Below are 26,405 nucleotides of genomic sequence, written 5' to 3' on the forward strand. Positions count from 1 at the left end.
ACACACACACACACACACACACACACACACACACACACACACATAAAATAAATCTCTATATGGACTTAAGTAGGCTCTTCATGAATGGTATAGGAGAATAGAAAAATACCTAGTGGGTTTGGGTTTACAAAAAAATGAAGTTGATCCTAATCTCTATTTCAAAGTCTTCAATGGTGAAATCTTAATCCTAGTATTATATGTTGATGATCTATTTCTCTCTGATGAAGAACATCTTCTCTAGAAGAAATGAGTTAATTTTAAAATTTGAGATGGACCTAGAACCCATGCATATCTTTCTAAAGCTAGTAGTATGGTAGAGGCTTGATGGGATTATCTTAAGTCAAGAAAAATACACCCTTGATATCCTCAAGAGGTTCAGAATGTTGGGCTATAAATCCATGTCTACAGTTATGGAAACTAACTTGAAGAAGTTACGAGAAGATGCAATAGGCTTAGACCTTGCAACTCCTACTATGTACAAACTTGATTGATTGGATCATCGATGTATCTTGTTAATACTAGACCAAACATTTTCTATGTAGTGAGTGTACTTAGCCAATTTATGTGTGAATCCAAATAGATACATCTAATGAAAACCAAACATATCTTGAGATACTTTTGTGGCACCATTGAATATGTCTTGAAGTATGTTTCAAGAGTGAATTTAGACTTGCAGGGCTATACAAATTTTGGTTGGGCAGGAAGTGTTGTTGATCTTAAGAGCACATGTGGTTATTTTAGTTTGGAATCTACTATGATTTCTTGGTTTAGTTGGAAAGAATCATGTGTTCCTCAAAGTACAACTAAAGCTGAATATGTTGCAACCTATTTAGAAGCTTGTGAAGTAGTTGTGTCCAAAGCTCTTTGATGGATTGTTTGGACATCACTTAGAGACTACAATCATCTATTGTGATAATCAAAGATGTGTGAAGCTTTATGTGAATCTTGTATTCCATGACACAACAAAGCACATAGAGATCAAATATCATTATATTAGAGAAATTGTGGAAAGGAATGCAATCCTACTAAAGTACATTATCACAAATGAACAAACGATTGACATGCACACCAAAAAACTTGCCTGAGTTAAGTTTTTGTACTTTTGAAATAAGATTGGAATTGTGGAAAATAAATTCCTAGCTAAGGAGTCTTAAGCTTGAGTAAGTCCTTGAGATGTAGCATTCCTCTCCATGAGAGAAGTTTGAGGTTTCAACCCCATTATCATTCTTCTCCACAAGAGAAGGTTGAGGTATCAACCCTCATAACACTCTTCTCTGTAAGAGAAGTCTAAGGACATATCAACCCTCACAACATTCTTCTTTACAAGAGAAGTTTGAGGTATTAACCCTCTCTCCATCCTCAAGGAGTACCTATGTCGATGGTCGTCATGTGAGCGACTTCATGACTTAACACTTGTGTCGAGTAGCCATGATGAACACTATTTTATAACTCATATATTTGAGTACATCCTCCATAGCTAAGAGAGAGTGTTGAACACAATAAATATTATATATCAACCAACAAACAATTGCAATAGTGATCAATCAAGACAATCCAACAACAATAATAATAATTTGTAAATAATGGATTAACCAAATCAAATGAATCAACTCTCTAAATGATGATCATCATTTGCAAAAGATGTTACAAATAGTTGTGCAATTAACATTAAGGATATACTATTAACTTAAAGATTAGCATTCTCATATAAATATTAAAAGTGGTGATTATTAATAGACGCGTTTGCTGAAAATCCAAGGGACACATTCGTTTTCTATAGAAGAAATTTATATTGTTGAAGATTTATCTCTTGTAAATCATTAAAGATATTAATATATAGTTTTGGTGCAATTCGATATATGTGTAGAGGCATATCAAATATATGTGAAGATCAATAAATATTGTTAGTGATAATCAATATCATATTAAGAACAAAAGGTTACAATCAAGAGACAAAGGATAAATTGATTACAGTTTATAAATATCATATATCGTAGAGGATATTGAGATTGTAGATTGTATATATTATCACAAGGAATATAATACATATTGGAGATACTTTTAACAATAAAGAGCATTTCATATGTTTTGCAAATGAATAGATATATATTGATCTTGACAAGTTGTAATTAGATCTTGAATATTTTTATAAATATATTTAAAGAATAATTGCTAGGTTTTTCACCAAGGTTTTCCTAGGGTATATATTATGTACTTTGATTAAATTAATTTAAAACTACATTCATTATAATCCGATATTTAAACTTACCACCCTACTATCACTTGATGAAGGGTACTCCCCTTATTCACCAACGCATAACAGAACAAAGAAAAACAAAATCAAGAATAAGAACATTTGGTTTTCATTATGTTCAATGAAATAATATTACAACATTTAGAAAAATAACATGTTACAATCACATGAACATTTTCTTTACAATAATCAGTAAGCCAAAGCCACCATATGTATGATCAAAATTGTGCCATGGGGAAAAGTTTAACCATCCTAGAACGTTTAAAAATGTAACCCCAGTCCCCCCTTACTAGTTCAACTATGGGTGGCTTCGATCAATTGGGTTGTCTCCAAATATGTACATTAAGAAAGAAAGAAAGAAACCTGTTGCACTCAACATACATAAGTTAAGTTTCCGGGCATTTGCATTCCGAGGCAATAGTTCTCTTTTGATTGCCTTTTCCCTATAGAATGGTGGGGCAAGCTTGAGCTTCGCCATGCTCTAAGTGTCTCCTTAGGGTTACTCTCCAGTTCTTAGAAGCATACTCTATATTGGAATATGCTTAGAATATGTCCAAAATGGGTTTGGTGGAGCATTTTGAGAATTTATATTTTTCCTCCTAGAGTAGCACAACTTCCGAATGCCATATCTTTTAATCCAACTGTTGGATTTTCAATAGTCATACATTGTCAAAAAGCTCATGAAGAGATGCATATCATACTTTCATCAACTCTACAGGATCTAGCCTTTTTATCTAGATCTATGGCTTCTAAGGCCTCAAAAATGCATTTGAAGTCTTCATTTGAGAAATTCTCTTAAAAATTAAATCTCCCAAATGCCATAAATATTGGTCTAATTCCTTCACCATCACCTCCATTTCACTATTTAGGAAGTCTACTGACTTTTGCAAAATTGACAACTTACTAAAAATAGTAACTTCGGCAAAAAAAACCCTTTCTAAAAACTAGAAAATTCTTTTTGAGGGGGAAGGTGATGCAAAAATTGTTTTTACACCTTGGATGCTCCTACATCAATGTTGAGCACAAGATCTATTTTTATAAGAAAGAAGAAGAAAAACAATTTTGTGCCCAAGGAAAAAGATCGTCAGTGGGAGAGATTTCAGCCCTTCTCTTATGCAACATGATGAATTCCCCAACTTCTCAACAGTCCCCTTGTTGAATAAATTATCCCAGGAGTTAGTTGCCAAATGTTTATATAGCTGTCCTTGCTGTCCTTGAAGCATGAGTGTAAAATGAAATGTTTCTCTTTCCACTTTTCAGGAAGTGCAATAAATACTTTCTTCTGTAGGAAAAGAGCACTCGAATCTCTCATTGTCTACACATTTCACTAGAATTCATTCCTTAAAGAATCCTCTTGTGTCATTTCTTATGAACCATGTGATTTATATACTGTCTATTGATGGCCGATCTATGTAGATAAACAATACTTCTGCGAGGGATCTGTCTAGAATCAATCATTTCAGATTTTGTGTGCAAGAATGTATTTACTCATTTGGTGCAGCTAGAAGATATCTCCTAGGTGTTTTGCCTCCATGTTTGTATTTTATTGTCGATTCTTGACCAAGATTATCATCATGGAGTTCAATCCCCTTATATTTTTTCTTCCATCAATAGAACTTCCAATTCTATGACCCAAACACCAGAAATGGGTAATATGATCCACACACTTAGATTTTAGCAAAACCCACTACTTAGATCAAATTTCAAACAAAAGAGCAATGAAAGCTGCCCGGAGATTTGCTCACTGTGATTTTATTCATTGGTCATGGGTGAGAATTATAACCAAATAACAATTTAGTGTGGAAATTCTTTCACAAGGTAGGTTGAAAATTTCTTATTAATATTTGATCTCTATCTGAAATAATTGTTTCTTGAAGTACAGACTTCTGAGAAAGAGAAATTAAAACCACTTTGTTTATAAACCTGTAAGTTGGGAAATACTTACCAATATTAAACATTTTTATTGAGAAAGATTTAAAAGTCTAATTTCTCTGCAAGCATCAATTTCAAAAGAAAATATTTGGATTCATAATACATAAATATGTCAGATGGTACATTATTGATAGCAAAATAATTCTTAAAGATATTGGCAATAACTCATAATCCAACTACAATAAAAGTACTTTTTACTGACCATAGTTTGGGTATAATTTTGATTAGGCCTTAATCATCCACACATACAACTATTTTAGAATCCATCCATCATAGTAAAGCAAGAATACTGTAACAATTCAAGTGGAGTTTTTAAACTCCAATTTTCTATGAAAATTCCTTTGAATGACTGGAAAGTGGATTATAGACACATTCTAGTGCCAATGCATTTTAGTATAAATACAGCTTCCCACTTTCCCAGCTTTAAAATTTAGCAAAACTTGATGTTAGCCACTTCAGCAATCTTACTGCATAGCTATTGGGAATTTACGGATAACCTATCTTTCTGAGCTATCAGTATCAATGTGCATTCATTGTATGATGTCCGAGACATCAATATGACCGAAACATTTGAGTGGAAAATCCAATAAATTGTGATAAAACATATTGATTTAACTGTGTCATATTCCAGAAAAAATTTAACATGATTTGAGATCATTAATTAAAAGAAAACAAAACACAGGCATGATAAATTGCCTGTGCACATTGCCAAATTTTAAGCACCAATTTTGCAATGCATGTCAAATGAGTTATGCAATGACCTGAATAGTCAAAATCAATAATAAATCAGCATAAATTGCTGTTTAACTTCAACAACATAGTAGATCTTGACAATGTGAGCATTGAATAAATGGCTCAAAGTGCACAACAACTAGGCTCTGGGATTAGTGGATATGAAATACCTCCTATTCTTCTTGCTTTCAGGTGTTCCATGTATTTGAGTTTTGATCCCATATGTCTTCATCTGGAAATTCTCAAAAGCTTCGGATACCACACTAACCTGGGGATTTTGAATATAAACACTTGAGATTCCATTAAAAAGAATAGATTGCAATAATAAATACAAGGTATAGTTATATTTGCTTACCAGTTCGGGATTCTTTGCATACACACGAACAATTGTGTCTTGACATGATGCAGGCAGTAACTGACTTATCTGATCTTTCTGGATGGGAAATTTTGAAGTGCTACCATAGTCCTTATTGAACAATTGAAAATGTTAGAAATGTTATCAATTTACTGATGCATCCCCTGTTCAATTTTGGTATGAAGGTAAAATGTTATATGTTGCATTGAACAATATTTCCCAAATGCCAGTTCTTGTAAGCTTGATTGAAATTGGGTATGTATTGAAATCAAAAGATATTCATATCCTGAGAAGATTGTTTCTCCTTTAGTTAAGGACCATCGAACACTTCATATTAGATTGAAGTCAAAATAAAAAGTTAGTTATAAAACATAATCATGTCATCTAAATGTTCTACATTAACTCAATAAGTTTTTTTGTTTTTGGCAACGAGTCGCTAGTTTAATAACACATTTAGCAGAGGTTCATACTTCATGAATCCCACCAAGCTTTTCTCCAGCTACAGTCTAATCCACTCAAGTTTTAAGTGTAGAATGGTCTATTGTAGGTTCAATTTTAAAGTGAGTAATAATAGATGCTACTTAGACCTGTTATCTAAGTCAAATGCTTCAGTAGGTCCATATGCTTGTGGGATAAAGCCTTTGAAGGATTGTGTCATTCAAATAAATTTATATATCGGAGTAATGTCCCTCAGACATGCCGTGGGCATCAATGGAACTGTGAGTGCATATGCATGTGACAGACTCTCAAAGGTCAGGTTCCAACATATTTCTCTAGGAAAATTCACGCCCTTCAAATTTGGCTCTTAAAAGGGAATATTTTTCTTTTCCAAACCCATTTCATAGTTTCTCATCTCTCAAGGAATAACAAGCAAGGCTATTTATTTACCCACAAGAATAAGTGGAATGAAACATTATATTCAATATTGCAGTTCCAAGCTTTTAATGGAAAGGGTTTATGCACATTACTTTCTGTTTTTATGATATCTCAGTTGGCAAAACATATGGTTTTACATGTGTGCAAATAAATAATGATTTCCAAGTTTCCTAAAATGATTTGTAGAATTATTATTCAAGAAAATCTCTTGGATCACTCTCTAATTGTATGGTCCTAGTTGAATATGTAAGACAACATCCTCTTTTGATGCTTAGAACACTTTGACACATTTCCCTAGTAACACATTTGCAAACAAGGTATCTGAGAATAGTGGAATTTGATTATGAGACTCAATGTTCCAATAGGGATAACGCATTAGTGTGATCTGATATTTGTCAGGATAGTCAAATTTTCAAAGGCTTAAACAAAAAATCATCTTTTAATTTGGCGAAAAAAGAATAAACAGAGAAAAACCAAGCTGACAGATTTTGAAGAATAGGATGGGTTATCCAGCATTCTTTGTTTACCATAAAAGGTAAAAGGATAATTAACACATGTAGTATAGCACGATATAATGCAGAACATATTCATATACGCAATATGCTTATTACAATAACTCCAATGATGATTCAAAGTCTATTCCGGATGGTGTACATATACCTTTCCGAAGAGGTGACTCAACCGTCATGCGCGCATTTGGATACTATTCTACGGCTACAATATAGAATTTACCAACAACATCATCCCCCCAAAAAGAAAAGTCATCTCCGAATGACAAGTAACAAAACGAAATACATTAACTGACTAGCTATAGATTTGTTTCCATCACGTCACTTCCCCATTCGTCCCGTGCCTACACCAAACTGATCTCCAAAACACGTTGCATCTGTGGCCTCTGTTAACACAACATTGTCACCTTAGCCAATCTGACCTTGATAGCCACCCATGCCGCCTTCTCTGCTTCCAATGCCTGGGTACACTGAGCCAAGTGTCGCTCTACTGCCTCCAATTGGATGAACAACTCCTCTCGAGCTCTCTATGCATCCACCAAGACAACCTAATGCCAAACACTTGCTCTAAGTGCCTCAAAGCATAGCACCACTCTCGAAAGGCTTGCTCCAATGCTCTCTCAACCTCTGGCATACAAACACTCCATGCTTGCAGCAGCTCTAGGTCTCATCCAAGGTCTCATCAACTGGTCACACTTCCCATGATTGATAACTGAACTGATTGGGGGTCTAGGGGGCATCGCCCCCAATAGGCTTGAGGGGCAGTGCCCTTGTGGGGTCTTGGGGTAGAGCCCTAGGTGCGATACAGGGCGGGGTCTGCAATTCTATGCTACAGTCCTTCCTTCCAATCCGTACGATATACTTATGTGTCGACCATATGGCCAATAGCGTATGGTACTTAGCTACTCAATCTTTCAGTAATCTGACCCAGTCTATACGACATATTTACCTCTTATAACTGGCCGTGTCACACTCTATCTAGGCCGTATGGACTTCCGTCTCCTTGTATCGGTTTTTGGTGTCATACAATCTGCACCTTTCCTTCTTTGAGCGCCGTACGATTAGCATATTCCTCCTAGTGACGTCGTACAAGCACGGTACGGTTAGCATATTCCTCCTAGTGACGCTATACGGTCAACACATTTATTTCCTCCTTGTAAATGTTGTACGGTGTTTTCTTTTCAAGATCTCTTTTGATGGTAGTTGACCTCTTTTCTACCGTACGACCGTATGGTCAAGCCCCTTCCTCACATCCATACAATGACTTGCTCTTTCTTTGCTTGCTGAACCATACGGCTGTTGTCTCTCTTTCCCTGATGGCCGTACGGTTCCAAATATGCCTTTTCCTCTAAGGCCGTACAATCTCTATCAATATCTTTTCTATTTGTAGTTTTCCCTTATGAATTCTATACGGGCCGTACGGTATGTATCTTTTGAGTCCGTACGGGATTCACTCCTCTCCTAATTGTTGTATGGTATCCTTCCAGACCATACAGTACTATAACCTCTCCTTCAAACTGACTTTTTCTTCTTCTTGCTTGTCTGTACGGGTTGTATAGTATGCTCACGCATTTAAATGCAATGTTTCATCTCTCTGGTTTATATGTTATCAAAACTCTTGTATTTGGCAAAACATAGAATGCACCTTTGATTGGCATAACTATGACTCTACCTAAATTCAGCCAGGGGTGAAAATTTAGGTAACACTTCCACTTTACCAAATATTCCTAGTACTATTTTCCTATTGTGCTCTTACCAACTCTCAAATCTAATATATGTTCCACCTCTTCAATTTGCTTCTTAAGATAATCATTTGGTACAAGAACTTCATCATCCGAGTCATGATACTTATGCAAATCAACAACAGTAAATATAGGAGATATATCCATGTCATCAAGCAACTCAACTTCATAAGCATTACTGCTGTCAAATTTTCTCAAGATCTTACAAGGTCCAAACTTCTTCATCCCCATCTTACTATATGTTCGAATAGGAAATTTGTCCTTCTTCAAATGAACCATCACCTCATCATCAACTTCAAAAACATGATGTCTCCTACACTTATTAACATTCTCCTTATAGTTTTGTTTACTTTGTTCCAAACTCAACTTCGCTTCCTCATGTAAAGACTTAATAAAACCAACAAATTCTTCCCCTTCAACACTTCTCTTCTCTTCACCAGCAACATCCCTCCAATCTAATACTCCTCTAGGATGCATTCCAATAACAATCTCAAAAGGTGTTTTTTTAGTACTCCTATTTATAGAATAATTATAAGAAAACTCAGATTATGTTAATACCGTATCCCAATTACTCAACTTATCTCCAATTAAACATCTTAATAAGTTCTCCAAACTTCTATTCACAACCTCTGTCTGTCCATCTGTCTATGGATGGAATGTAGAACTAAAGTCCAACTCAATATCCATCTTCTTCCACAAAGTCCTCTAGAAATAACCAACAAACTTGATGTCTTTGTCAGAGATAATACTTCTTGGTAATCCATGCAATCTAACAATCTCTTTGAAGAAAGTCTCAGCAACATAAACAATATCTGATGTCTTTGTACATTGATGGGGTCAAGCACAATAACAAAATGGACACAACAGGAAAGGGAAAACTTTATTAACTATGGAAATATGCTAATACACTCACTACAGAGAAAACAGACTTCAAAACATGCCCTATGGGCTTACAAGAGTATAAAATTGGAGATAATTTCTCCTTCCAATACCTCCTCTCAAACTCCACTCTGAACTGCCTTTTACAATACCAGAAATGTTCTTAAATAGACCCCAAAGGGTTAAGGATTAGGAATACATTCTAGAAAGTGCCAGTTGGCATCCATCGCCAAAATAGAAGGCTCTAAAAGTTGCATTGGAAGTTGGTGCAAAATTAGAAGAATCTAGAAATGGTAACCGAACTTTCGAGAGGCATAACTTTTGAACCGTAGCTCCGATTGACGAACCGTTTAGATTTCCGGAAAGCTCTCGGAGTGCTCTATAGCCCTATGGACCAGCTTCATTCGTCCCCCATTTTTTGGCCCTTTAAGAAGTCATTTAATGCCCCTGACTTGACTTTGAAGCATTCTTAGGAGGTCTCTAGAAACCAAAAAACTACAATAACTTTCAAACTGTGGGGCCTTTTGACCTGATTCTTTTTCTGGAATGATCTAAATTACACTTATAATCATTCCACCAATTTACACCTTCTAACTCACCATAATTATGGCCCATTTACATAGTCCTAGTTTTTTGGCATTTACACGTATGCCAAGGTGCTTAAAAACTCTAACCTAGAACACTAATAGTGGAACTATGAGAGTTGGAACCTTTATTTGACCCAAATGCGTATTCAGAAATGAAAACAAATGAAACAGAAACTGTCTAGGTATATATTTTTTTTTGGTGACATAGGATTTCCCTTATACCTCTGGATGCTCCTGCATCAGACACCGAGGGTAGATTGAAAAGTGACCTTGTCACTTGATGGATGGTAGAGGAAATCCCAAATGGGAAACCTCAGCTGCTGATATCCACATTGAGTCCTCTATCGGCCGTCCTTTCCACTTAACCAGGTACTCTTCATACTTCCTATTTTTGGTATCCCTGCCCACACGACTATCCAGAATCTCTTCTATCTCCTCCTTCTTAGAAGTAGGAATTGGACATGGCTCCAGCATTGAACCCTCATCTGTACCATCATCATGATACTCTATTAAGTCTGCAATGTTGAAGATAGGAGAAATGTGAATTACATCTAGCAACTCCACCTCATATGCATTTCCTGAGTCATGTTTCTTCAGAATTTTGCAGGGGCCAAATTTCTTCATCTTCAGCTTGTTGTAAGTACCTACTGGAAATCTTTCTTTTCTTAAGTGTACCATGGCTAGATCCCCTACTTGGAACTCCTTATGTCTTCTCCTTTGATCAGCCCTAGCTTTATACTGTTGGTTCATCTTGGTAATGTGTGCCCGGACCTCCTCATGTAGACGCTTGATATGTTCAACAAATTCTTTTGCTTCAGCACTTGTCCTCTCTCTTTGCTCCATCTTCCTCAATTCTGGTGCAGTCCTTGGGCTATTTCCATATACAATTTGGAATGGTGATCTACCAATACTCTTATTTATAGAGTTATTATAAGAAAATTCCGCTTGTGGTAGAATCAAATCCCATCCCTTGGGCTTATCCCCAACTAAACATCTCAACAAATTGCCCAAAATTCTATTTACCACTTCAGTTTGTCTGTCTGCGGGTGGTGTGTAGAACTGAACTTCAAGTCCGTTCTCAACTTCTTCCACAATGTTCTCCAGAAATACCCCCCAAATTTAGTATCTCTATCAGAAACTATACTCCTTGGGAGACCATGTAGTCTTACCACCTCTCTGAAAAACAAGTCTGCAATATGGACAACATCATGTATTTTGTGGCATGGGATGAAATGTGCCATTTTGGAGAACCTATCAACCACCACAAATACTAAGTCATCACCCCTTTGTGTCCTCGGCAATCCAAGAACAAAATCCATACTTATGTCCTCCCATGGCTTTGATGGAACAGGCAATGGCTGATATAGTCCAGTATTTTGACTTAATCCCTTGGCTGCTTGACAAACCTGGCAACTCTGTACAAACTTCTTCACATCCTGTGACAATTGAGGCCAAAAATAATGTTCTCTAAGAATGGCAATGGTCTTATCTCGACCAAAATGTCCTGCCATCCCTCCACTGTGTTTCCCCTTAATCAGATTTTCCCTCATGGAACTCCTTGGAATGCACAATTGACTACCCTTGAACAATATACCATCCTGAATCAAATAGTTTAGCCACTTGGTTCTGTCTACAGGAACACGCTCTTTACAAGCTTTCCACGCTTTAGCAAAATCAGGATCCTCATGGTACAGATTCTTGAGTTCATCAAACCCAACTACTTCAACCTGCATTATTGTAAGCAACAACTGCCTCCTACTTAATGCATCTACAACCCTATTAGACTTTCCACTTCTATGCTTCAACACAAATGTATAGCTCTGCAAGAACTCTACCCACTTCATGTGCCTCTGGTTCAATTTACCTTGGCTATTTAGGTACTGTAACGCCTGGTGATCAGTATACAAAACAAATTCCTTTGGCAATAAATAATGCCTCCATTTCTTTAGGGTCTGAACTATTGCATAGAACTCTTGATCATAAACAGAATATTTCTTCTTTGCATCATTCAATTTTTCACTAAAATATGCAATAGGCTTATCTTCTTGGCTCAATACAGCCCCAATAGCATTGCCGCTAGCATCACAATCCACCTGGAACACCTTACTTAAATCAGGAAGTGCCAACACAGGTTGTTTTGTCACCTTCTTCTTCAGCATTTCGAAACTTTTCGCAGCTACCGCAGTCCATTTGAACTCTTTTCTATCCCCTCTTATTGTGTCAATCAGAGGTGCACATATGCCGCTGAAATTCTTAATGAACTTCCTGTAAAAACTACCTAGACCATGGAATAATCTTACCTCAGTAGCAGACCTTGGAGTAGACCATTCCAAGATGGCTTTTACCTACTCTGGATCCATTTTGAGACCTTCAGGTGATACAACAAATCCCAAGTAGAATAACTCCTTTTTAGCAAAGCTACACTTCTTCAGATTAATTAACAGTTTCTCTTCCCTCGACCTTTCAAGGACACTACGAATATGCAATAAATGTTCTTCCAAAGTCTTGCTGAAAATTAAAATATCATCCAAATAAACAATAACAAATTTTTCCAAGAACTTCTTAAGTACCTCATTCATCAGCCGCATGAAGGTGCTTGGGGAATTCATCAATCCAAAGGGCATGACTAGCCACTCATGAAGACCCTCCTTGGTCTTGAAGGCAGTTTTCCACTCATCTCATTCTCGTATCTGTATTTGGTGATAGCCACTCTTGAGATCTATCTTTGTGAAGTACTGAGCTCCACTCAAACAGTCCATAAGATCATCCATTCTTGGCAAAGGAAACCGATACTTGATGGTTATCTTGTTTATAGCTCGAGAGTCTGTACACATTCTCCACTCTCCATCCTTCTTTGGTGCCAGTACTGCAGGTACTACACATGGACTCAGGCTCTCTCGAATCAAACCCTTACTCAATAGCTCTTGAACCCGTCTGTTTAGCTCCTCAGTTTCAGTAGGAGTCATCCTGTGAGCAGCCTTGTTAGGCAAACTAGCTCCAGGGATTACATCTATCTGATGACTGATTTGCCTTACTGGTGGCAATCCTTCTGGAACATAATCAGAGATGATATCTCCAAACTCACTTAATAAATCTGAAATTTCAAGTGGTATTTCACTACTACCTTCCTTATCTTTTCTAGGAATCAAAGCATAACACATACACTGATGCTTCATGCCATCTAAAAAATTTCTTCCGTCAACAAGATAGATCCTAGCACTGCTGCATACCTTTTCACCTTCTTTTATCATGGGCTTCAGTTTGTGGCGAACTCCATCCTTTGTCAGAGAGTATGTGTTTGCATGACCATCATGTACTGCATGCCTATCAAACTACCACGGTCTTCCCAACACTAGATGGTAGACATCCATTGGAATAACATCACAGAGAACTTCATCATGGTAACTCCCAATTTTGAACTTCACTAAACATTGTTCACTTACTAGGACCTTATGATCATCCTTCACCCAAGCGATCCGATAGGGCTAGGGGTGTTTCTCCCTCTTGAGCTTCAGCTTAGAGACCATCTCTTCTGACACCAAGTTTTCAGTGCTACCACCATCAATGATCACATCACAACATTTATCCTCACACTTGCACCTAGTACAAAATAGACTCCTCCTTTGTCCTGGTTCAATCTCACCACTTAGTAGGACCCTTTCATTTACTAAAGTCTCTCCTCTTTCTGCATCCTCTAAATGTGATGATTGTGCATCCTCATCCACATGAGCAACCCTAGCTTGACCCTCAACTCTCCTATCTGTCCTTCCTTGTTGTTGAGGGCATTCGAAGGCACGATGCCCTTCTTCATTGCAATGGAAACAGGTACCATGGAAGCCTCCTCTTCCTTGTCCACGTCCTCTACCTCTTCCTCCAAAGTTTTGATCACAGGAGCGGTTGAAATCCTCAGTCCTTTGGTTCCTGCTAGTACGTACATCTTCATTTTTCTTTTGGGTCTCGTTTTGGCCTCCAGATGACCTACCACTACCCCTTCCTCCTTGACCGCGCCCTCCTTGTCTCCCTTCAAACCTTTTATTTAGCTTCTCTTCAACTCGCAAGGCAAACTGGTATGCCTCCTCAACGCTGGTCATTCTTACCAGACTTAATTCCTCCTAGATGCTAGGTAGCAACCCACTGATATAACGAGCAACCTTCTCCTTATTTGCTTCTGCATGCCCTGCTCTAATCAGAAGTCGGTAAAACTCCTTTGTATATTCCTGGATTGATTTTCCAGCTTGCTTTAACCCATGCATCTGCTTAAACAAATCAAGCTCGTAGTCAACAGGAATGAACTACTTCTTTAGTTTGTCCACCATGCGATCCCACCTTGTGATCTTCTCCTTTCCTCTCCTATTTCTTTCCAATTGAACCTCTTGCCACCAGATTTTGGCATGGCCTTTCAGTTTGGCCTTTGCAAACTTAACCCTATCTGAGTCCCTGATATCCTCATACTCAAAGTACTCGTCCAGTTCATTGATCCAGTTGATCAACTCATTTGGTTTCAGATTTCTTGAAAATACACCCACATCAATTGTAGGTCTTTTTCCAAACTTAGTAATGGCCCTAAAAAGCCTCTCCTCTGCCTGATTCAGAACTTCCCCTTCAACTTCCCCTTCCTGTCTAATTTCTTCTTCTTCATTGTCATTTTCACTTTCGTCGCCTGCGGCAACATTTGTTCCTCTACAGAGCTCCTCCTGCAACGCTTGAACTTGCCTTTGGAGGGCTCTAACCTCCTTAGGATTAATAGCTCCAGCCCTTCCACCACGCTCTCTTTTTGGAGGCATCTTTTTAACTCAAACCCACAACCACATAGTCCTGGTGCAAACTGCCTCACAGTCGGCACTTTGTCTACACACTCAGGAAAAACCTCGCTCTGATACTACTTGATGGGGTCAAGCACAATAACAGAATGGACACAACAGGAAAGGGAAAACTTTATTAACTATGAAAATATGCTAATACACTCAATATAGAGAAAACAAACTTCAAAACATGCCCTATGGGCTTACAATAGTATAAAACTGGAGATAATTTTTCCTTCCAGTACCTCCTTTCAAACTCCACTCTAAACTGCCTTTTACAATGCCAAAAATGTTCTTAAATAGACCCCAAAGGGTTAAGGATTAGGAATACATTTTAGAAAGTGCTAGTTGGCATCCACCACCAAAATAGAAGGCTCTAGAAGTCGATGCAAAATTGGAAGAATCCAAAAACGGTAACCGAACTTTCGGGAGGCATAACTTTTGAACCGTAGCTTCGATTGACGAACTGTTTACATTTCCGGAAAGCTCTCGGAGTGCTCTATAGCCCTATGGACCAGCTTCGCTCGTCTCCCATTTTTTGGCCCTTTACAAGGTCATTTAATGCCCCTGACCTGACTTTGAAGCATTCTTAGGTCTCCAAAAACCAAAAAACTACAATAACTTTCAAACCGTGGGGCCTTTTGACCTGATTCTTTTTTTGGAATGTTCTAAATTACAATTATAATCATCCCACCAATTTACACCTTCTAACACACCATAATTATGACCCATTTACATAGTCCTATTTTTACGACATTTACACATATCCCAAGGTGCTTAAAAACTCTAACCTAGAACACTAATAGTGGAACTGTGAGAGTTGGAACCTTTATTTGACCCAAATGGGTATCTAGAAATGAAAACACATGAAACGAAAACTATGTCTAGGTATATTTTTTTTTATGGGTGACACAGGATTGGCCTTATACCTCTGGATGCTCCTGCATCATACATAGTATGAAATGTGTTATTATAGAAAATCTATTTACAACAACAAATATGGAAACATAACTTCTTGTTGTCTTAGGTAATCCAAGAACAAAATCCATACTGATGTCAGTCCAAAGTTTCTTAGGAAAAAAAATAGGCATATACAATTTAGTATTTTGACTCACTCCTTTTGCAACTTGGCAAATTCCATAACTCCTAACAAACTTTTGAACATCCTTATACATTTGTGGCCAATAATATTTATCCTTAAGCAAACTCAATGTCTTATCAATTCAAAAATGTCCAACCAATCCACCACAATACTTTTCCTTAATTAAATTAACTCATAGAATTTCTTGGTATACACAACTAGGCTCCTTTGAACAACATACCTTCTTGAATGAATACTCATCAAACTTACTTGGTTGACTTGAAAGATTTGGTGCTCTGCACTCTCTCCACACCTTAGAAATATCAAGGTCAGTATCATATAAATCCTTCATCTCATCAAAACCAAGAACCTCAACCTTTATCTCGGTTAAAAAAGAATGCTTTCTACTCAATGCATCTGTATCTCAATTAGGGACCCCACTTTTATTGTGTATCACAAATGTGACACTCTACAAATATTCAACCGACACAAACTCCTTAGAAATAAAATAATTTCTCCACTTCTTCAAGGCTTGAACAATAGCATAGAACTCTTGATCATAGACATAATACTTTTAGCATCATTCAACTTCTCACTAAAGAAAGCAACAGGTTTGCCATCTTGATTCAACACATCTCCTATTGCATTTCCACTTGAATCATATTCAACTTGAAATAAATCAGGCGAAGCCAATATAGGTAACTCAACAACCTTTTGTTTCAAAATCTCAAAACTCTTATTAGCTCCATGTGTCCACTTGAAATCCTTTTTATCTCCTGTCATAGTCTTAGTCATTGCATTGCAAATAAAACTGAAATGCTTGATGAACTTCCTGTAGAAACTAGCCAAACCATGAAATGATCTTACCTCACCCACATTCTCAAGTGTAGGCAATTCCAAAACTGCTTTAACCTTCTTAGGGTTGTAAATGATCAAACATATATCAGATTATAGGTTCTTTAATTTTACCATTGGTTATTGATGATAGGTTTACTCTTGTGTTTGTAAATTCACCCTTATTAATATTGTACAATATTCTTTATTCCGCAATATATGAATCACATTGTGTTGGTAAATACGATCTGCAAGTAATACTAATCTCCAAGTACAAGTGTCAGTCTGTCAGACTACACAAGTACGTTGATTTGCAAGTGTAATACAAATTAAAATGCAAGGATGAAATTGTTATCTCTAAAAGTTGCATCTTGACTGAGTCCTAAAACTCAGTCACTCTGAGAAACATGGAAATACTCCTAGGTAGTGGGTATACCAGAAATAGAAGTGAATCTCCGGGTTCTAGGCCAGTTCCTATTGGATAATCACCTAAGCTCTCGTAACTTAAAATCAACTGAACTTGATAGGAAAAGGGAGAATGATACAAAAAGAAACCTAAAATTGAAACTAACTAAAAGGTGATATGACAAAAACTTATGAATACTGAAGATATGACTGCTATCAAAACAACGAAACTCCCCTTATTGATCACAACACGTAAATCCTATATTGGCTTGCATTAATACTTTATAATAAGGTCTTGATAATGAGAGTTAAGGAAAACATGAGAACGCTCACATAACAGTCCCAAAACGGAAGAACACAAATTACAACCTGCAAACAAAAAGTACAAACTGCAACTAGGTGACAACTGAGATAGAATGATAAGGAATCCTAAAACTCACATAACATTTAATCAATCAGATATTACTCACGCACAGTAACAGAAAGGATTAAGGCTGGATATCCAAAATCAGAAACTATCACTAAATGACTCAGTTCATATATCAAGTATCTCAGAACTAAATCATCAAAGATGCAAAAAATACTAAGGACACAAGAATATGTCACAAAAATCTCCTACACATAATCAAAACTTTGGAACCTCTTATAAATGAGCCTCAAGCTCATACTTATGCTTTTTACAACCAACTGTATCATAAATGCAAAACACCCACTCCTTGGGCGAGCTCAGTCAAAAAGACATTTTTTGAGCCCTAGCCCAAAAGTCATGGCCTGATAATATCATCATAATTGCTCCTCATAAATGTAGTCTTATCTCCAAAAAGACCTCCAAAAGTCTCTAAAATGCAATAACTCTCCCCTGTCTGAAAATATTTGCAGCTTTCTTCCATATCTTTTTAGCATTTTACCAAAGAGATCTATTAACCTTTTATATATAAAAATATAAAAATTATTTATAACATATTTAATATTCAAGATGAGAATTTAATAATTATTATTAATAAATACTAATTATATTGATATTATTAACTGGCCATTAAATCAATTAATAATGTCAATATAATATATTTATTAATAATAAGTCATAATTTTCTCTAAAATATTTAAATATATTATAATTAATTAATTAATATTTTTATAATGTTAAAAATTAATAAATATAAAGCTTTAATATCAAATACAAATAAAGTGATTTATAAGATTATCACTTTAATTAATATTGATATTTTACATTAATGAAATGGGGAACTTTAAAACTTTGGATATTTGCATAACTTAGCAAATTTGAAACATAAAGGCAAAGCCTTTTTCCTCTCCACTTCACATTTACTGGATTTAGGAAATTTTAAAAAATGAAATGTTTTTATTTTAAAAGCAAAGTCCTTTTCCCTTTCTCATTTGCATGGAAAGTGAAAAGATATTAGGTAAAAAGAAACCTAAAATCTTCATTCTTTCACTTCATTTGCCCTACTGATGAGCTCCAACTATAAAGAAGAAGAAGAGGGTTTGGAGGAGAAAAAGAATGGAGATCTCTGTGCTTTTCATGGCTCAATTTCTTTTGCTGGTCGTTTTTGATAGTTAGGAATTTTCTGAGATAGAAGGCAGATTTATTGCTTGCTGTTTGGAGCTTGAAAATGGAGCTGAGTGTATACTTCATTCATGTTTTGACATTTCTGCTACTCTCCTTGCTGGGCTGCCATTTTTGGAGCAAAATAAAGAGAGTTTTGAAGGGAAAAAAAAAAAAAAAGCTGCTGCACTTTCTTGTCCACATTTTTTTTTTTTTTTTTTTCCTGGGTAGTTTTCTCCTCTCATTTACATCATTTTTAGCTCTTTTTTGGAGCTTTGACCGTAGATCACATTGCTGGGCATTTTTTCTGCTCTAGCAGATATTTTGTTGTTGTAAAAGAAAAAAAAATCTGGGTACTTCTATGCATTTGCATCTTCATATTCTGCTGGTCTGTAACCTTGAGATGGAAACAAGGATTTTGATGACACTTTCAAGTTATGTGTAGTTTGAAAATCAGAGCTTTCTAGGCTTGAAACATCTAGTTTAAATCTGCAATTTTGACCGAAGATAATCATGGTATGCAACAATATTTGTTTGGTATCTTTTCATGTCTTTTGATGTTTACTCTTTTTAACAAAAACTGAGATTTATTGCATTAAAAAAGAAAAAAATGTAGCTTTCCTCTTAGTCCCTTTTATACACAAAAATCTGATGTATTTTTCATGGCTTCTGTTGGATATCTTGAAATGACTGCTTTCCTTTTTTTCTGTTTTTTAAAAACACATTCCATGGGAAAACAAATATTTGCCACAGTCTGAAAGTTACACTTAGTGCCATGAGGAATTTTTACTTTTTCCACAATCTCTTGCTTAGATTTGAGTTTTTGGATGCATGAATGTATTCTTATAGTTCTGAAAATGAAAAGATAAAGCTTTTCATGGCCATATGCACTTATGAAAAGATATTAAAAATGTCTTCTTGAGATTTTTTTATGATTTTTCAATTATGGAGACATGAAAATCTGGGCATTATCTTTACTATGCTTTGCCGATGACACATTTTTGGCGCAAAAAATGTTTTAGGAAATCAAAATTGATTTCCTTTCTATATGTTTGTTGAAAGCTCTCATGGCTTCTGTTCTTTATAGTTTTTTGCAAAATCTGTTTATGTGTTTTGATCAGTTTTGTAGGTTCCATTACTAATGGGTACGTTGGGCTCAATAACCCTTGTGGGAGCCTACGGTTATATCCACTTATTCGTTAGAAATAGGACTCTGCATAGGAAACAAACATGTTAGTAGTAAAACACTTTGGATTTGATTATTTACCTTGACTTCTGCTGATAGATGTATTTGCTTTATAAAATTGTATAGCATAAGAGTAGCATGAATATTTTATGTATGAGATGAGATGCTTCGTCATTTCTTAGATCCATTGGATCTAACACCTTTTCCACTGTGAATGCAGGACTTGGAGATTCAAAAGAGATGCAGTTCGGGGCAGCGAACAAATGGAAATAGACTAGTGCAAAACAACCAGTCATTACAGGCAATGATTGGTGCCCTATGACCCTCTTTACCCTATCTTTCTTTCTTTCATGATATGCATTTTGATAGAGTAAGAATGTGTATCAGTAGACTTTAGGGGTACTCTCACAGTCACTTGTGTGAGAGAATTTACTTCAGCATGCAAATATCAATCGTATCTATTTTTTGATTGATGAAACAAGGACATTCTTGTATGAAATGAATAGCATTTTTATGCACTTTTTGTATTTATACTTAAATTTTACACGTGTGCAAAATTTTAGTTACAGAAATGTAGAGCAATATGGAAGGATATCAATCTGCTATAAGTACTAACCATTTATTGATTTTTATGTCAATACTACAATCATTGATGCACATATATATTGTATTCAATATATGCCTCTCAAGATAGGTCATGATCTTTCAATACCAAGAGTCACAATTTGCTTATGTGTTTAGTTAGTATTGACTAATTTGATCTTCTACAAGATCTGATTAGTTAGTTAATACTAACTAATTGTGACTGCTATATAATCACATTAGGAGGCATATTTGATAGATCTACAAGATCATCAGGTTTGATATTGAATGTATATATATATATATATATATATATATATATATATTCATAGTATTTCATCTCAATTTGATGTGCTTGGTCAGTATTAAGACATAGTGTCAATTTGATTATAATATGTATATGTACATATACAATTTATAGTTTCAAGAGATTAGACCGACGCTATTTAGTAACACTCCCTCTTAGCTAGGGAAGATAACTAAGTATGAATTTTAGATATCACCTTACTTGTGATATCAAGGAGTATATTGAACATCAAGTCTCATGATATTCATATATCCTTGTTATGGTATGTGCCCTAACATCATGTCGCATGATGTCTATTGTAACACATCATGGAGTCTCACCATGATTTTCTCATAAAGAACATGATGATCTGAAAAGATATCACATCTCATGATATCCATCAAAATGTTCTCGAGGTACTACTATCATGACCTACATAAAGATATCATGTCACATGATATCCATCATCATAAGAAACATTGTAAAGTCATCACCTCACAATGTTTCATATAACTATACATTATCAAAAAGATCGTCATCTTAATGTAATGTACATAGGAAGAGCACCCATAAGTCATAAACATGTTTAATATATAATTTTACAAATGAAATAAATGAGAGAGTAAGCCTCGATTACATTTCAATCATACCAAGTTTCTTTTTGAAGAGTTCCACTTTAACTCTGGAAAGAGGTTTGGTGAGAATGTTTGTAGTTTGATTACTATTGTTAATATGCTCTAACTAGATGGCTTCCCTCTCTACCATATCTCTGACATAGTGAAAAAGAATTTCAATATGCTTGGGTTGATCATGGAACATTGAATTTTTCAATAGCTTGATACAACTTTGACTATCACATAGAATAGTACAAGGCTTTAGAGGTTTTCCAAATAGTCCCACAATCAATTTCAATAGCTTGATACAACTTTGATTATCACATAGAATAGTACAAGGCTTTAGAGGTTTTCCAAATAGTCCCACAATCAACTTCCTAAGCCATATAGCTTCTCTGGCTCCCATAGTAGCTGCAACATATTATGCTTTTTTTGTGCTATGGTGGATTGTTTTCTACTTGTCCAAGAGATCATAGCGGACCCTAGACTGAAACAATACCCAGATGTCCTCTTTCGATCTATCACATGACCATCCCAATCTGAATTTGTGAATCCATGTAGATCAAGATCAATCTTCTTGTATTTTAGGCCATAACCAGTAGTACCCTATAGGTATCTCAAAATATGTTTAGCAACAACAAGATGAATTTCATGAGGCTAACACATGAACTGACTTAAAGCATGTATTGCGTAGCATATGTTAGGTCTAGTGTTAACCAAATACAAAAGTGACCTAATAATTTGTCTATAAAGGGTAGGATCTGCAAATTTGGATTTTGTTGTAGCTTCTTTTAGCTTGTGCAAGTTTGTCTCCATGGGAGTGGGCATTGGTCTACAGTTTAACATTCCAAATCTTGTAAGTATGTCAATGTGTATTTTGCCTAGTTTAGAAAGATACTATCGAGTTTTTTCCATACTTCCAATCCTAGAAAATAGTGTAAAATACCCAAATCTTTCATTTCAAATTCTGAAGTTAAATCTCTTTGCATTCAACAATAAGATGATCTTCTCCTATGAGTAATAAGTCATCAACATAAATAATTGGAATTAGCATATCACCATTAATAATTTTAAAATAGAAATTTGAATCAGCAACATTTTTTGATAATTTTAATCTCATGAGGTATTTGTCAATTCTTTCATATCAGGCTCGGGGAGCCTATTTTAGTCCATATAGAGCCTTTTTCAATTTGCATACATAAGATTTTGTATTATGAACATCCATTTGGTGAACCTTCCAATCTTCAATTGCTGCAATGGCTAACATAGCTTGAACTGAGGTATATCGAGCTACATGTAGTCAATGCCTGCCTTCTGAGAGAATCCTCTGGCAACGAAACATGCCTTTTGTTTTTCTTTGCTACCATCTGCAGCATGTTTATGTTTGAACAACCACTTGGAGGAAACAACTGATTTACCATTTGGTCTAGGAACTATGTCCCAAACATCATTCTTTAAAATGGAGTGATATTCTTTTGTCATAGCATCTTTCTAGGCTTGTTGTTTGAGGGCTTCATTAACAGTCTGATTTAGAGTCAAGAATTTCACTCATCAATGCATTATATGCTAATTTGTGGGGCCTTTTGCTTTCTCTAAATGTAGTAATAGGGGCTGCAAATTTTTCGGCTTCCTTTACAACTTTCCTAGCCCAAAGTGGTTGCTTTTTTTTGCTAGTAGTTTGATTTTCATCATGATACTCCTAAGTTTCAGATTCAGGTGGATTTTCAATTAAGGAATCTTCAGGACATTCTAAGTGAATCTCAGGAGTAGAACATATATCCTTGTTTAAGGTTGGATTTTGATTTTCTAACTCATCATAGTTCTTTTCCCTTATGAAGGCAATATCTTCCTCAAATATTCATCTCGACTAAGTTCTATTTTCTTTTTTCCAAGAATGAATATTCTATAAGCCTTTGAAGTTTCACTATATCCCACAAAGATTCCCTTTCTTCTAGAGGGTTCTAGTTTTGTTTTCTTTTCTTTGGGTACATGAATGTACACTAGGTAGCCAAAGATCCTTAGATGACTTATATCAAGTTTTTGCCTGGTAAATATCTCATCAGGTGTTGTTATCAAGATGAGAATGTGGACATATATTTTGAATGTAAATAGTTGTTCTAGATGCTTCTTCCCAAAAAGAGGAATTTAGATTTTGATCAAACATCATGGATTTTGCTGCATCCACTATAGTTCTATGTTTCCTTTCATCTACCCTATTTTTCTAAGGATTGTAGGGTACAACAAACTCCCTCTTAATCCCTGAACTAACACAATATTCTTTGAACAATTCTGAAGTGTACTCTGTCCCATTGTCAGTTCTCAAGATCTTAATTTTCTTCCCTAAGAAATTTTCAGTTAGAGCTTTGAACTCTTTGAATCTATTTAGGATTTCCTCAGATTCTTCACCTTTTAGGAAATATATCCACATTTTCCTTGATAAAGCATCTATGAAGATTACATAGTATAGGGCACTTCTCTTGTAGGGTGTTGACATAGGTCCACATAGGTTAGAGTGGACTAGTTCCAATATACTTTTGATTTTTCTTGAACTGTTTTGGAATAATCCTTTGGTTTTTTTCCCTAAAGCACATCCTTTGCATGTTCCACAACGTGAGGAGTTTAGTTTGGGTATTTTGGTCACCAATTTATCCATTGAATTTGAGGCTTGAAAGAGTATGTGCCCTAATCTTTTGTGTCAGATTTCATTTATATCGGGAGATCCATGAGTGAGAGCTTGTTTAGGTTCTAGTACACAATTTATATAGATAACCTTGCCTTATTCCTATAGGTTTGGCTTTCTTAAATGTGGTGGATTTGTGCCATGCCAAAACTCTCCCATCCATAAATGTGATCTTGTATCCATTATCCATTCAGAGCAAATTCATAAACAAGCTGTCAAATATGCAAAAGATGATCTTAGAATGAAGCTTCTATCTCCTTATAACCCCTCTCAATTGCAAATCGAACCCTAAGTGTCTCCAAGTGGCGTTGGCTAGTGAAAGTGTTATAATTTCTTATTTTAAAGTGGTCATATTACTAGAAAATGACCTTTTTCCTCATAGACAAAAATCTGTTCACTAAATTTCCCTGAGACCAAAGAGAAAGATTTAGAGAATTTCGAGACCTTTCCAACAAGCTATCACACCATAGGATGCACATCCAAATGAGGCCAAAAACCCCTTATTACTCCAAAATGGCTAATAACTTAGCCTTATTTAATTATTAAATGCTAACTTAAGAAATATTAAAAATATAACCCAAATAGCCACAAAACAACCAACTGACATCACAAACCATAAAATCATCCTGTCACCTTTCTGTGACTGAAGTCGAAAATCAAGGATCCACTAGCAGTCTCATCCCTAAAATCTAGGGATGCTCCTAAAATTTAGAAAACAAGCCCTGTCCCTTTGAAACTAAACCCAAAGAGTAATCTCATGGAGACCCAACCCTGGGCAAGATCATACCTCCTAAAAAGTAGAAATTGCCTCCTAAAAACAAGGAACGTCTCCCAACTGATCAATAATTACCTGAACATCAAGTCCCCAACACTGAATAACCATACTGGATCTCTATCTAACCCTGTCAGCCTACAAGACCCCATAATAAGCTAACTCGCATGTCTCTGCTAGAGTGAGCTAAAAGAGGGGACATGACATTGGGAGATTCCACTTGAGAATGAAGAACAACACTCAAATAAGTCTCAATCAATTCCTCTAGATATGAATGTTAATAACAGCCTCAACAAATCAATCTTTTGTCCAAACCAATAATCTTTTTAGTAATATTCTCAGCCACAATATGCTATAATAAGGAAAATATCTAGCAAATATCAAGTCCACTATACTTTAGCAATGGAATGAAAACACTTCTCAGCTACAGTGATGAACAATAGAGAAGTTATGAAATCTTAGCTATACTTTAGTAGCTAAATTGCAAATGTGATTCTCAAAATTTCCAAACCCTTATACTTCAGCAACGGCCATAAAAAATAGAACTCGGGAAAAAGCCACAAAGGCGATAAAAGAAAATATAATTTCAAGCATGTTTTTCCCAATGCAATGAGATCTCATTTATAATCTTCCATTGGCCAAAGTTTCCTAAATAAGTCCACCTCATAGATTGTGGAGGTTTCCCAAAAGAACTTAACACTAGAAACTTTCCAACACACTTTTTAGAAATATCTCTTAATGTCATTATTATAATAATGCAACTCCATGATTAATAAATAAATATGAGCTCATGCAATTATTACTTTATTATCTACAGGCGATGACCAACTGCTGAAGCCACCCACTGCACTGCCAAAAATAGCAAATGCCAATAATCGACTTACTAAAAATAGTAAGTTCATAACTGAGACCCCCCAAAACACCCTGTTAGCTCACGAAGGTTGCTATGATGAGCTAACTCCATCAACTGCATAGACTTGCCAAGATCAGGGACATTACAAGAAGTAACTGGGCCAAGTACTCAAGGAGTAATTCTATCAAGAGGGACTATTATTTTGTAAGGAGGGAATGCGATCTCATTAGGAGGAACACCCGAGGGAAGAGTGGGAGAATCAGGATTACCATAGACAAGCAAAAACTTCCTAGATTCATAGGATAAGGATCAAAGGTTCCAACATGGCATTGTAAAATGTGCATAACCATATAGAAGGCTAATGGAGAGAATGATGCAGACGAGTAGTTAAAAGAACTTCCAGCCACCCTAAGGGGCGTTGCTATTGATTGGAACAAAGATTTGGAGGTTGTGAAGAAAGCTATATGGAAGGATCTTGACACAACCTTTGAGGAAAAATTTAGACTCTTACGGGACAATGAAAAGATAACAAAATAAATATATAATACAAGACAAGTGAAGAATGAATCCACAAGAGCCTATAGTAGGAGGATGAAAGAATTGATTGGGAAATCAAAAAAATAAAGCAGCAGAAAGGTTAAAGAAAGATGGTTTATTGAAGGGATAACTTTGTCCCTACATAAAAAATGAAAGTAGTACCATGATCATCTTTCACGGATGCCTACACCCATGCTATGGATATAGAAAGCAAAAGCATAACTTCAAGTGGGAGGAGGCATGAAAGTGGAAGCATGAGTTTCGAAGAGAGTGGGGCGTCTAAAACAATCCAAGCATTAAGGAAAGATATAATGAGGATGATGAAAGAAATGGCAGCAAA

At 35.8% G+C, this 26,405-nt stretch overlaps 1 protein-coding gene across 1 annotated transcript in view; it reads right to left on the reverse strand.

The window, feature by feature from the left end:
• Positions 1–4,473: 4,473 nt before the first annotated feature.
• Positions 4,474–26,405, reverse strand: part of LOC149579446 (uncharacterized) — a 280,294-nt gene continuing 258,362 nt past the window's right edge. The window contains exons 19-21 of the mRNA XM_089832825.1: positions 5,274–5,384; positions 5,089–5,186; positions 4,474–4,947 (exon numbers count right to left, since the gene is read on the reverse strand). Of these exons, the coding sequence (XP_089688951.1) occupies positions 4,902–4,947; positions 5,089–5,186; positions 5,274–5,384 (255 nt within the window). The 3' untranslated portion in view covers positions 4,474–4,901. The remainder of the gene's footprint in view (positions 4,948–5,088; positions 5,187–5,273; positions 5,385–26,405) is intronic.

The sequence above is a fragment of the Cupressus sempervirens genome, chromosome 1 (assembly GCF_028749045.1).
Source record: "Cupressus sempervirens isolate cs-2001-9-10 chromosome 1, ASM2874904v1, whole genome shotgun sequence".
NCBI classification, from domain to species: domain Eukaryota; kingdom Viridiplantae; phylum Streptophyta; class Pinopsida; order Cupressales; family Cupressaceae; genus Cupressus; species Cupressus sempervirens.